The sequence below is a fragment of the Lissotriton helveticus genome, chromosome 3_1 (genome assembly GCF_964261635.1).
Source record: "Lissotriton helveticus chromosome 3_1, aLisHel1.1, whole genome shotgun sequence".
In the NCBI taxonomy this organism is placed as follows: domain Eukaryota; kingdom Metazoa; phylum Chordata; class Amphibia; order Caudata; family Salamandridae; genus Lissotriton; species Lissotriton helveticus.
The window spans coordinates 1,048,704,951-1,048,717,659 of NC_136061.1; the positions used below are offsets into that span (position 1 = coordinate 1,048,704,951).

At 44.8% G+C, this 12,709-nt stretch overlaps 1 protein-coding gene across 2 annotated transcripts in view; it reads left to right on the forward strand.

Annotated features, from left to right (window-relative positions):
- Window positions 1–12,709, forward strand: part of FASTKD1 (FAST kinase domains 1) — a 253,793-nt gene that overhangs the window by 132,775 nt on the left and 108,309 nt on the right. For both annotated transcript variants that reach the window (XM_078681609.1, XM_078681610.1), the window contains one exon: window positions 2,496–2,982. In XM_078681609.1, coding sequence (XP_078537735.1) covers window positions 2,496–2,982 — 487 coding nt within the window. The remainder of the gene's footprint in view (window positions 1–2,495; window positions 2,983–12,709) is intronic.

Here is a 12,709-nt window from a genome sequence, read left to right on the forward strand (position 1 = left end):
GTGGTATGGAGAAAAGTAGCTGGTGAGGTGTGACACCTTAGACATGACGAAAGACTCTTGTCCCATTTTGTTACGGTAGAATACGCTCTGTGAAGGTACTTAGATTGAAGTAGGCAATACTGAGTGGATATAGCCACCTCCTGCAGGGACCAAAGCCTTCTTGCCATTCCTTCTCTGACATGCCACCTATATCACGCTCTCGTGCCTCCTGCAAGGCTTAGAATGAACCTGGAAGGGATTTATATATGCAGAAGAGTTTCTTGCCATCTAGTACTCCCACTGTGAGGTTGGCCTCAAGTGGATTTAAGTGTTTGACATTTCAAGTGTCTTTCATGCAGGGAGTGACGGCAACATATTTAATGTAAAGTGGAAACTGAGATGTCTGATGGGCAACTTCATTCTGCAGGTCAGAAAGTGAGCGAGGCAAGATTGAGAGGACACCTTAATCAACTGACAGATGCCAGTGAGGTCCTATTCTGAAAAGCCTTGAAGTCAGACCGCCTTTTGCCAGCTGTGTTCCCACCCACAAGGGAGATTTAGCAGTCAGTCATGCAATTGAATCATTCAAAGTAAGTCACTCCCTGGGTCAAAGAATATTTTGGTAGCTGGTGAGAAGACCAGAGGGGAGCTTTACTCCATACCTGCCCTTATTCCACAGTTCCTTCATGTATGCTGGGTCTGCTTAAGGCCAGAAAAGCCAGTCATTGATTTTTGATAGGTGTGAAGCTTGAAAGTAGGAGATATGTTCAGCATACCAAGTTCCCTATCATTAGGGGACTTGTATCATTTGACACTAGATACTCTTTGGGCTCCGCCCTCATGCACAAACCCTTAAAACAAGTAATTAAAGGTAGAGAAGGAGGGGCAGATGCGGTATAGGTAGTTCTGAAGAGCTTATAGCAGTTTGACGATTTTTCTAATGGTGACCGGTCCATTAAGGACAGTGGGAGTGAGCACCAGTGCACTAAATCCCAACAGTGAGTTGACAAGGGAGTTGATATTCCTGGCACAGGATTGGGCGGCTGAACTTGTAATATGGATGCTCAAGGATGTGATGGCTTTGGGTTCCAACTATAGCTCATCGCCCGCGAGCACATCCTCCATTTTGACCAGTTGAATTGTAGACTAGATACCATGCTGATGAGGTTTAGAAGTCACATTAAGGGGGGGCACAAATGTTGTACGATTACTCGGCTATACGAGCAGTTCATCTTCACAGAGTGAAACGGTCTTCGGTTCAGCCTTCCACTGAAAACCCTGAATAATTTTGTCAGTGTTCAAAGTGACTCAATGGAAAGGACAAAGGAGAGCCGTGATGTCCCTTTGTGGTGCCCCGCTAGATGTACAAAGGGAAGAACAGGACACCATTAATGCTAGAAGTTGGTTGGGTGTAGAGATGGCAGGCATGAGACAAGAACCAAGGGCTCCGGTCCATTCTTGTGAGTATAGCAAAGTTCCAGTTGAATGAGTAGAAAGAGCAAGGGCATTTTGAAGGGGGGTCACTGCATGAGAGTAGCTGGTTCGCAAGTAACTTGACCTCTACGTTGATTATGGATATGGGTCAATAAGAAGCGCATAAGAATGCTTTTGACAACGTTGAGCATGGTATGCTTATCTGCTATCAAGAAGAATTAGGCGCAGTGTTGAGATGTTTATAATCTTTCTGTGTTAGATGACTTATGGATGGAATTTTCAGAAATTTAATTCCTCAAACTTAATTCAAGTCTGATCTTGTCATTAGCAGGAACATTGGCTGCTGGTATGCAACTGTAGCATACCTGTACGGCATGACCCTCCCCTCAAACCGCAGTCCGCATTCAAGTAATTGGGAACCATAATTAGACATCACTAAACTAGTGAGTGAATTGTTCAGCCAGCTCTTTTCTTAATCTACTGAGGATGATAAGGAAAGTGCCATATGGCTGGTTTAGGCCCAGGGAGAAACTGCCATTTTACATGCATACGTTTCTTAAGTTGCCTTCTTTTCTACACATTGACTTTTGACATACATTTACTTGTGTGACTCAGCAGGATATGGTATCTTGGAAACCACATTTGCTTACATTTCAACTTTATAGGCACATTATCACGATACCTTGAACTTTTAGTAAAAGGGATCAAGTTCCCTGCGCACATTTTGTTGTTGGTTTATTGTCCAGTAGGCAACATAGCTATCATAAGAGGTTAATCAACAACAGCCTGTGTATGTGTGCGTGTCTTTGTGAAGGTAGGAAGTTCACAATCCTACCCTTGAGTAATGTAAAAAGTGTAACTTAACATTGTGTTTAGATCATCTACATCAGACAGGCAAAGGGTTATTGCTGTGCCTTGTGAGGTAACCAGATTGCATTTTCCAATTGCATGCACTAACACTCCAGCACTAATTTGTGCGCAGGTAGTGGTATGGTTTATGTGGACATGTGGAGACAATATTGTCTTTTATTTAATTAATAAATGTATTAGGATAGATTTTGAAAGACGTCTTTTGCTTTCAGGTGTTTGGAGGTGAATTTTGTTCCCAGTGATGTGTCTATGCTGGTGCGTGTCCTTTCCATGCTTCCTTCTTCGCGTGTGGATGAAACAGTGGTTTCCAAGGTACACACTGTTTTGCCACAGAGTAACCTAAGTGACTTAAACGCCTTTGCCACAGCGATCATTAAATGGGTTCGACATGATCATCCCCAACGACCGAACACATCTGGCGAGTACGGTAAGCTTCTACAAAGACTGAACAACTGTGCATATGAGCGAATTAAGAAAATAGGCAGCTTGGACCTGCTCTTAGAAGAACTGAAGTATGTATCAGGAGATTGGCTTGAAGAAATACTTCTGAAAGAAACATTGCAAACTTTTCAACGTCTGATTGACCAAATTACGTGGAAGAATGTGGTAGAAGTATCCGTGTTTCTCACCAGATCTAATAACTTGTGCATTCCTCTCATGGACCGAATAGCGACCGTGATACTGCAGGATATTGATAAGGTATGTTGTAAGCTTTGAAAACTGGAAAATGAGATTGTATCCTGTAAAATATGGGTCTAGAAGTATAAATGTATCTATGGCATAGAGTGAAGTTCAGATTTCTTTGCCTTGTTCAGGTTCACTTGTCAGTCTATGAGCCCTACAGAAAACCAGTTTGTTTATAAAATTCTATTACAAAAGCAAATTTGTAGGTTTTTCTTTTTTAGCAATCAAATCAAAAAAACGTTCATTTATTTGATAAAAACTTAATCCACAAAATGCTAATCCTGTACAATTACGTCCTGCAAAATAATTGAAAAGTGTTGAGATGAAGTCTTTTTGTTTTTGTTAATTCTGCAAAATGATAATTTGGTGTATTTACTTAACGCTGCATACATTTGTGGATTGTTTTATGCTTCAAAAGTTATTACAGATTTATTTAGCCAATGGAAAATCAGATTTTGCCACACTTGTACTTTGAAAATTATTACATCATGTAGACATTTTTCTTTTTCCACAGAATTTAATTTTTATTTCTGATGGATACTTCTAACCACTTATTCTTCACCTTTAGAATATCCAGACTGAATCGAGATAATCCAGCTTAGTTCCTGCATGCCGATGGGTGTTGCATTGTAACTCTATACTACCCTGGAGCAGAGCCACAAAAGTACCACCCTTGTGCTGATCTCATTTCCTTTCTTTCCAAGCCCATAGACCAGTTTCTGGAGCTAGGCTGCTAACCATTTCAGTTTTCCAACAACTCCAAAATGTTCCTTAGAGTGCCAGGAAAGATGTCTCCTCCAAAAAAAAACGGTGTTCAAGCTGTGGAGCTACTTCAAGAAGCAGATGTTCGTCATGGACGCGCAAGGGTTGTGTCTTTGTTTCTTGGGCTTTGGAAACAGCTTGAAATTGTGCAATAAATGTACCTTATGTCCTAGAAGGGGTTCTGAAAGCGGTAGGTGAAACTCTACATCGCTAAACATAAGAGCCTGTATCATAAGTAACGCTCCAGCTCCAAGTTACTGCGCCACTCGTGATCTTGTTGTAGAAAATGGTCCTGGACAAGTTTCCTTTCCTGCTATACTGGTAAGTTAAAGTCCAACATGCCTTAAGTGCAAGAAAGGGAAACCGGACTCCACCCATCCTGCTACTCAGAATCAGTTGAGAAGGTGAGAGAGCATCAATCAAAAGATAAATACCCACAAGCGATGTATCCCTTCATGCCCGGAATTTCCAAGGTTTTCATCTACCCCACAGCAAATGGCAGCCTTGTAGTATGTTTATACTCCAACTCCCAACTCCTTCTGGCCTCATGGGGCCCCAGGGGGGCTCAATTTGGACTTCTGTTTGTGGGCCTTGTCTTGTCAACTTACTTCTTGTGACCTGCTTCCATACCGGTATCATTGCTGGGTCAGGCTACCACTCATGGCTCTGGGCTAATGCTAGTCCCTTTTGTGCCAGTGTTGATGTAGATTCCATTAGTGCCAGCTAATTACCCACCTCCCGCACTGGTCTCCTACCCCAAACTGTCATCGGCCCCCTCAAGGCCCATGTTACGCCATGAGAGTACAAACCACAGGTAATCATAATGTGGCCAGACTATAAACTTCGCATCTGCCTCAGTGCCAGTACTATCAGAAACTAGAGGCCTTGTTTGGATCCAACTCGGAAGCAATTCAAAGTATGCCTAACGTTCTCTCTAACATAGATGATGAAGAGTAGGCAGACAGCCTACTTCTGCTGCACTAGACAGTTGATGGGTTTTAGAAAATGATACTGCGCTGGAAACATCGTCAGAGACACTTCTGGACTTGCCACCTGGGCAGCTAATAGAAGAAAGTGCTTCTTTCACAGTAGTAGGGCAAAAGGCATCAGAAGTGCTAGACTTACAGTTGCCAAACTTTTGAAAGTAATGCAGTTTTGTTAACTGATATCTTTCATCAATGTTCAGCTTCTTCTGAGCCATTATTGCCATTCAGTGAGGCTCTCGTTTTATCATCCTAGAATGCAGTGTGCTTCCTTATCAGGTACACCCATTATCTTATGGGACATGGCCAGCGAGATATGGCTGGTTGTCCTGGAAGACCTCAGAGGATCTTCCGCAGTGGCAGACATGCACCAACCTGATACGCGGCAGGCCACTCTCCTTTCCCCACCCAGTTTTTGCGATTATAACTAATGCAACACTGCAGGGTTGGTGCGTGTGCAGGGAGTCACATGAAGGAAGTGGTCATCAGAGTCCTCTAGTTTCTGGCTGTGAGACAGCTCTATATCAGTTTTCTGGAGCTTCATGCGATCCCTCTGTCCCTAAAAACCATCCTGCCATTTATCAATGTGCAGATGGTGCATGTCCTCACTGACACCACAACCGCCCTATGATGCTGCAACAGGAAAGGGGATGGGGGTCATGAGTCCTTTGCCAGGAGGCCATATGTCTCTGGAGGTGGCAGACCAGCAGAACATAGTTCTTGTAGCCAACTATTTAGCAAGTTCTCGGAATACCAGAGCAGACAAGCTGAGCAGATGGCTGGCAGATCACAAGTGGCATCTCCATTAGAAGGTGGTAAGGGTCTTCTTCGATCAGTAGGGATCTCCTAGTTAAATCTCTCTGCCACAATCTAGAATTTCATAGTGTCAAAACTACTATGCATTGGAGTTTCTCCAGAAAAGCTCTGAGAGTTGAATTGACTGCAATGGGACATAGATTTTCTGTACGCTTACTGACTGCTACTTCTCTTGTCTCAAGTGTTGAGGAAAATCAGCACAGCCCGATACAGTAATTTAATTTTGACCCAGACTGGGCCACCAGGGTATGATGGCCAGAGCTCCTGGGCATTAGCACTTCCCATCCGGTCCAGAGACAGCTTTGTGAGGACCTCCTGACTCAGCAACAGAGGAGGGTCCTTCCTGAATCTCTGCAATCTACACGTTCATGTGTGGAGATTGAGTGGCAGCGGTAAAATGTGGTCGATCAACTGGCCTCAGTAGCCACTGTCCTCTTTGCAGTCCTATGCAATTTGTCACACACAGTGTATGCTGGACAATGGGAGAAATGTGTTGCCTTTCATTGGCGATCATCATACCAACATTCTCCAGGTCAAACCTTTAGATGCATTATTATTATTTGTTCTATAGTTGACCTCGTAAGAGCTTGCAGGAAGAATTAGGGTTATATATCAGCCCTTTTGGCTTTTTTATGTTTATCTTATTAACCCTTTCTATTTACATGCAAAAGTTCTGACTCTCAGACATGGTTAGTCAAGCCACAGTGGGAGTTGAACGTATTCCTTATGTGCAGGCCTTTTGAGCCGATGAACCACTGTTTGCTGCCACTACTGACGCTCCAAACAGTTTTTCAGATTGCTATCTCCTCTGCTCTTTGCATTAGTAAACAGCAGGCTCTCTAGGTGCAAGTGCCTTGTACCCCCTTCTTCCCAGACATTTTGGTGCCAAGGACCCAGTGAGCCTTCTTATCCAAGGCAGTGAAACGTCTTTATATCAGCCAAACTATCGCTCTGCCATTGATTTTTATTTCTTCCCCCTTCACTCACCTTTCCAAAAAAGTGAAGCTCCATCTGCCTGGCCATAAAGCTGCTTTGACTGTACACATTGACTACACAGAAGTCCATTTTGTGGATGATCAGGTCTTCATAGGATTCTTTGTAGCAAATAAAGGAAAAAACGTGGTGAAATAAAGTACTCTATCAAGATAGATAGTCCCCTGCACTAACATTTGTTATGCGCTGGCCAAGAAGAAAGTCGCGCTTATATGCAGTTCTGCTCAGTTTCTTCTGGGGTTGTTCTGAGTCATCACAGAAGAAACTTTCAGGGCTCAGGAGCATTGCTAAAGAATTCCCCAGATCCAGTCTGGTGCCTCTGAATATTCAAAGGTGAGGAATATGCAGTTAGGTACAATATCAACTTGAAATAGCATTACTAAACGTAAGCAACTTGTTCTTTAGTGAAGTGGTACACAAGTCTGAAATTAAAGGTATATTGAAAAACCTAGCTTGTTGCTGCTAGGGTATCTTAAAGGCAACCAAAACATTTTTAATATCTTGGTCTAGCCAATTTATGAAACCTGGACTATTTCACTACTCCCTATCCCATTTTCCCTTTCCTGCTCCCTCACTAGCCACCCTTGAGATATGGGAAAAACATATATCACAGTCAGTCATTCCTGTCTGTTTTTTTCCAGCTTAATTCTTACTAGCAATCTTCATTAGTCTTAGCGGTGCTCTTCCTCCGACTGTTCTCATCTCCTTTTTAAAACTCTCTTCAATTTCCCAACCATTTTTGTTATAATGGTCAAAACTATAGGCAACTCCTGTTCAATATCCAAGCAGAATCTGACAATCGGAGTCAAGGATACTGTACCTGAAAGACTGGAGTGTAGCAAGGATAATACACAAACAGTTTATTATGCATTAGCACATATAATCCACAAATAAAAATTGTTGAAGGCCATATTAATTTTGAGACCTGGTGATACCATCCACTGTATCTTACTAAGTACTCGACAGGAGAAATTAAGGTATCAGTCCCAATGTCCAACACAGACTGAGGAGACTTGCACCAGAATACATTGTGAAAGTAACCAACTTTGGAAACCCTGAATGATAAAGAGCTTGTATTACAGAATAAAATGACTCCGATACAGACCATAAGACAAAAAGAATATCTGAAAAAAGGAAGAAATCCTTTGATGAATTCCAGAGTGGCCAGTTGCCACTGTCTCTTTAAGGAGAAAAGAGAGCATCCCTCCCTTAGACCCTCTAGAGCTCATGCAGAAGACCTTAAAGTATCCTTGATGGTGATTTTGATTAGGACCAGGGCTGATCAGTCAAAAGAAGGGACATCAGAGAGGCTTGCCTGGGACCAGCAAATGATGATTATCCACTCTTTCTGCCCTTGTGCCTGGGACAAATGTCCCTAATTTACAAAAATAAAGTTAGGACCCAGAAAAACTCAAATTGACCAACCACCGAGGCAACCCCCTTTGCTTCAGGAAATAGGAGTAAAAAAGGCAAATAAAGGTTTCCGTAATGCACCCTATCCTTACTGCTTAAGCTGCCAAGTATCAGTACCTGACGTGATCTGTGTTCCTTTAATATGTCTAGGAAAGTATGAATAGTGTCCTTCATCTCAAAAGCCACTTGGGAACCCAAATTGATATATTTCCTCCCTGCCTCCGCCCCATAAACAGTCAAAGACTGCAGAAGATCTAGGCAGGGCAGGTTTTGGGCTCTCTATGCTTCTACATCTCTGCCCTAGAAACAAAATTGACAGCATGGAAAATGTGCAGCTGCCATAAATCTTCAGACCAATAACCAGCTTCCTGCAGATCTCTGGTATTTCGAGAAAACAACTTCAGGGTTGATTATGATCTTGCTGTACTGGTCTAGGTCTAAATTGACAATAGTCAAACTGTGATATGCTGCAATTTCATGAATTAAGTCTGCTCAAAACCCCTACTTGGAGAGCCTTAGTCCATAATTCACATTGAGACTGCCGGGTGGAGCTATTGGCCAAGAAACAGCAACATCCTCATCTCCTTCCTCTACTTCTTCAAAGAGGAGCACTTGTTAACAGTCTGCCAGTGACCACTAATCACTAATGTCCCTTTTTTATCTTAATTGGTTGCATGGGAGGGAGTGTAATCCTTATGGAACGGAGACGAACATACTAGCATGTAAATCTTGGGTCACAACAGAGTGACCACAACTACACAAAACAGTTCAAATTAATCACCTGGGACCCATTTGCCAAGGAAGTGGAGAATTCCAGCCTTGCACCTCAAATCTGTGAAAATTAGCTACTGTCTCAAGGAGACATGAACTACTACCATGGAGAGACCAAATGAGATAAGGGTGTAGTCCTTAGGTAAGGTAATATATTAAAGGCACTCAACACTGACTTATTCGCAAACTACATATGTGAAAGAAACACGTTAGTGATAGATTCTTTATCTTAGAACTACCCCCAGGCGTCAGACTAGATCCGTAAAGTTTTCGTCAACAGTACCCCTGCGGGGGGAGGAGCCAAGCAGCCATCTGAAATGGCTGCATAGTCGCTCGGCTCCGCGAGCCCCTTCGCCCCACACGACTATCCTGCCGAATATCCTGACCCAAAGTGCCCTCCTTTGCCTACGGAGAGAAAGCGAACACCTACCATCTGCTTCCGGAGTGTCTACGTGCCGCCGATCCTGGGAAATCTCCCCGTCTGCTTTGCAGCCCGTGCGATGGTGGGACCGGGGCGTTGATTAGGCGGGGCCTCCGAACTCGGCCGCAGCATCGACGGCCGTCGAGGGTGGAGTGGCGCCTCGCCGGTGGGGGCCGATGTTATGAACGACCGCTGCCAGCGGTAACGGCACGACCTGATCGACGTGGACCCTCGTGGGACAGAGTGGCGACATGGGATCGGAGGGGGCGCTTGACTCCTGCCCCCTCCCCAACGTTTGTTGCCCAGGCATAACCGGAGATCGCTCTGATATAGGTGGGCGACTCCCGGGGCCCGGCGGGACTTTAGCCTTTTCTTTTGGTGGCTCTCCTTTCTGGACCCTGCCCCACAATTTGTTTGTCCTGGAGATGCATCCTGCGGTGTTCTCACGGTGCGGCCTGCTCCCTGGGTCTGTGCAGGGGACCGGCGCCGATCGGCTCAAGATGGCGGCTGGCGCCTTTCTTCGCGGCTCACGTCCGGGCCGGGCGGCTGTTGCAGAGATGGGACAGGGATGCCCGCATCGCACGACGGAGTTCACACCCCGTGATGTGTTGGCTGCCTTGACGGCTTTGCAGGAGACTGTTGATTGCTACGCCCGGGTCCTGGGTACAAGACTGGATGCCATTGCTGTTTCGCTGCCTATGACGACCATGGTTCTACTCCGGGAGTCGGCCGCTGACCATGCTACTGCCTCTGTGGGGAAGGTTTTGGTTCCTCTGAGGCTCCTCGGGCCGCTTGGAGCCCGGACTTCTTTGCCCGTGCTGGCCGTCTTGATTGCGTGTATGACTTTATCCTTGGGACGCATGTTTGACTGGCGACTGGGAGTGGAGCGCTGTTTTCCTTCTTGGACTGGCCCCGGGGTTTCGCGGCCATGGCCGGACTGTTTGACTTTCTCCTCCTGGATGCTGTTCTTTTGTGTCAGCTTTTGGAAGTTCATGGGACCGGCGTTGTGGTTGCCTTATCTTTACTGTCTGTATTTGGGTCGCTTTGAATTCTTATGTTTTTTTATGGACTTGTTCTGACCGGGCCCACCTATCCTGTTCGGACCTTCGGGACTGTGCTTCCCATTGCTTATTGATAGAACTTCAGGCAGTGTTCTTATCAGACAGGGTCAGGGCTGAGGTGGCCTGTCATCTATTTGCTTTATTATTGACGGGCGGTGTCGTGGATATCTGTGATTGCTATTTCTTTGTTCCTGTGCCCAGGCTCTATTGATCTTCCTTGTGGTATTGTCTCCTTTTTGGGATTTTCGTAGTGTTGGGGTGCAGGGCGGGGCCGAGCGGCGCACTGGGGGTCCTCCTCCATTTCTCTTTTTCTTTTCGTTTTCCTTCTTTTCTATCTTTCTATATTTCGGGTTCTATTAGGGCGACAGGCACGCGGCTGGGGGGTAGGCCATGACCTTCTGCGGGTGTGCAGGGTGGGGGGTTGCGGGCGGGGCGTATGTTTGTGTTCGTTACTATGGCCCTTTAGTCTTTCTTCTTCTCAGTTGTCGTCGTTGCCTGTGTTTCTTGCGGTGTGTATGGCGCTGAAGGGTGGGTTTGGACCTGTTGTATGCTGGGGCTGTGCCTTTGCTTCTCCTGTTATGTATATTTTGTCCCCTGGGGCCCCCCCCATCGCATAGACACTGTTTCATCTATCCTGATTTGCGCACTATCGTGGGAATGCGTGTGACTGCGTGACGCTTCTTTTTGCTCCTTATTAGTAAAATGAACCTTTCATATCCTTACTCGAGCTGCTATGCTGCATCCGAATTCTGTACTGTTACTGTATTATCCTGTGTCTTGAATTGTTGCCACAATGCTTATCGCTTGCAATGCTTTGACTTTACTAGCGGCCGGCCGAGATGGTTGTAGGTCCATCTCTGTACTCTGATTTGCTACAAATAAAGGTTCGTTAAAAAAAAAAACGAAAAAAAAAAAACAGTACCCCTGCGCGTCGGTAGGCTTTGTCGTGCGGCTCCGCTTGCGTCGTTGGAATCTTAGTCGCCGAGATGACGTTGTTGGTGCTACTTAGACGCGCACACACACGCTGACGTCAGTTCTTTCTTGTTCCACGCCAACAAGCGCAGTACCGGAGAGAGCGGTACCCCCAGTCACTTTTTGACTGAGTTATTTTGTGAACTTTTGTCTCTGTTTTTTCGATTCTTCAACACCTGGTGTATAGGGATACCCGGTTTTAAGTCTTGCGCGGCTTGTTCCGCACGATGTCAGTGACGGACCCGCACCGTGAGTGTCTCTACTGCCTGGAGCGCGACCACGACTCCGAGTCGTGCCACGAATGCCAGGCCATGGCTCTGAAAACTTTGCGTGAGCTGTCCCGAAAGTTGGTGGAGGCCTGGGAGTCTGCTATGCGTCGTTCAAGGTCCCAGTCCTGAGGGGGGTTGAGTGACCGGTGATCCTGCGGTAATTTCACGCTAATTTCTCAATGCATAACCTCATCAACCTCTATTTTACCGCTGAAAAGGTGTTTGGGCCCTTGACACCATGTATTACCTTCAGGAGACCTTACATAAACATGAAAAATCAAAAATACAAATAATATTTAAGCCAAATAAAAAGAGTTGCTAAGTATTTTAAAGGGTTTAATTTTCTAGTTAAAAATGATTTTTTTCTGACCCTTTATTCATTAGTCAAATATCAATCAGGTTACAGAATTGAAAATTAGGAAAAATAGCATTAATACAGAACATATTACAAGCTGCATATAAAAGCATCACATGTAGAAAAGAAAATGTGGCGCAAATGTCAGTCAAAACTCTTAAAGAGTTTCTAAGAAAAAGAGTGAGTCTTGCAAGGCTAATCAATAATTAATAGTTGGCAAAATCTCCCATAAAGAGAAATAAATGCATAAGACAAATACATCTTTTCAAAACTAATTAATTAGTCAAAGCATAAATTTAGAGTTTTAGCATCTAAATCTAAAAAACCCTTTCGATCTGTTGCTCTCTCTGCCCTCGTCTCGTCAATCTGCCTGTCTGTGTTTAGGAGTAAGACAGCCCACCCTTCACAAGTCCACAGAGGAATGTGATCTGCCTTGCCAAAAATATGACGTGCAAGGACTTCTCTGAAAAAAATGTGAGCAAGAAAGCCCCCACCTCTCCTCGGATGCAATCTCCTCACAGGTTGCAGAAATCTCCTCCCACGATGTTTCTCGTACCTAACCCATATGATGTCTGCTCTAATCTGATCCCTCTCAACCGCTCACACGCCCCCCCTAAAGCCTAAGAGCCAACCACGCCTCCTAAGAGGTCATTTATTATACTCTAATTCTTGGCAGAAGACACTATTAATGTTGCATTTTTCAGTAAAGCTTGTACCTGATTGGTTAGCATAGATGGCATGAGGGTCTCACCATCCTGTTTTCATTGCAAATTCCAAACCATACCGGTTTTAACAAAAGCAGCGTTAAAGATTAATACATGTTCGAGGCATATGAGCTGCAGATTACACACTGTGCATAGATCGTCACCTCGTGTTGGGCCCGGATGTTTGCAGTTATTTTTGTCCTGAAAAGTTCTTTGGAAGTC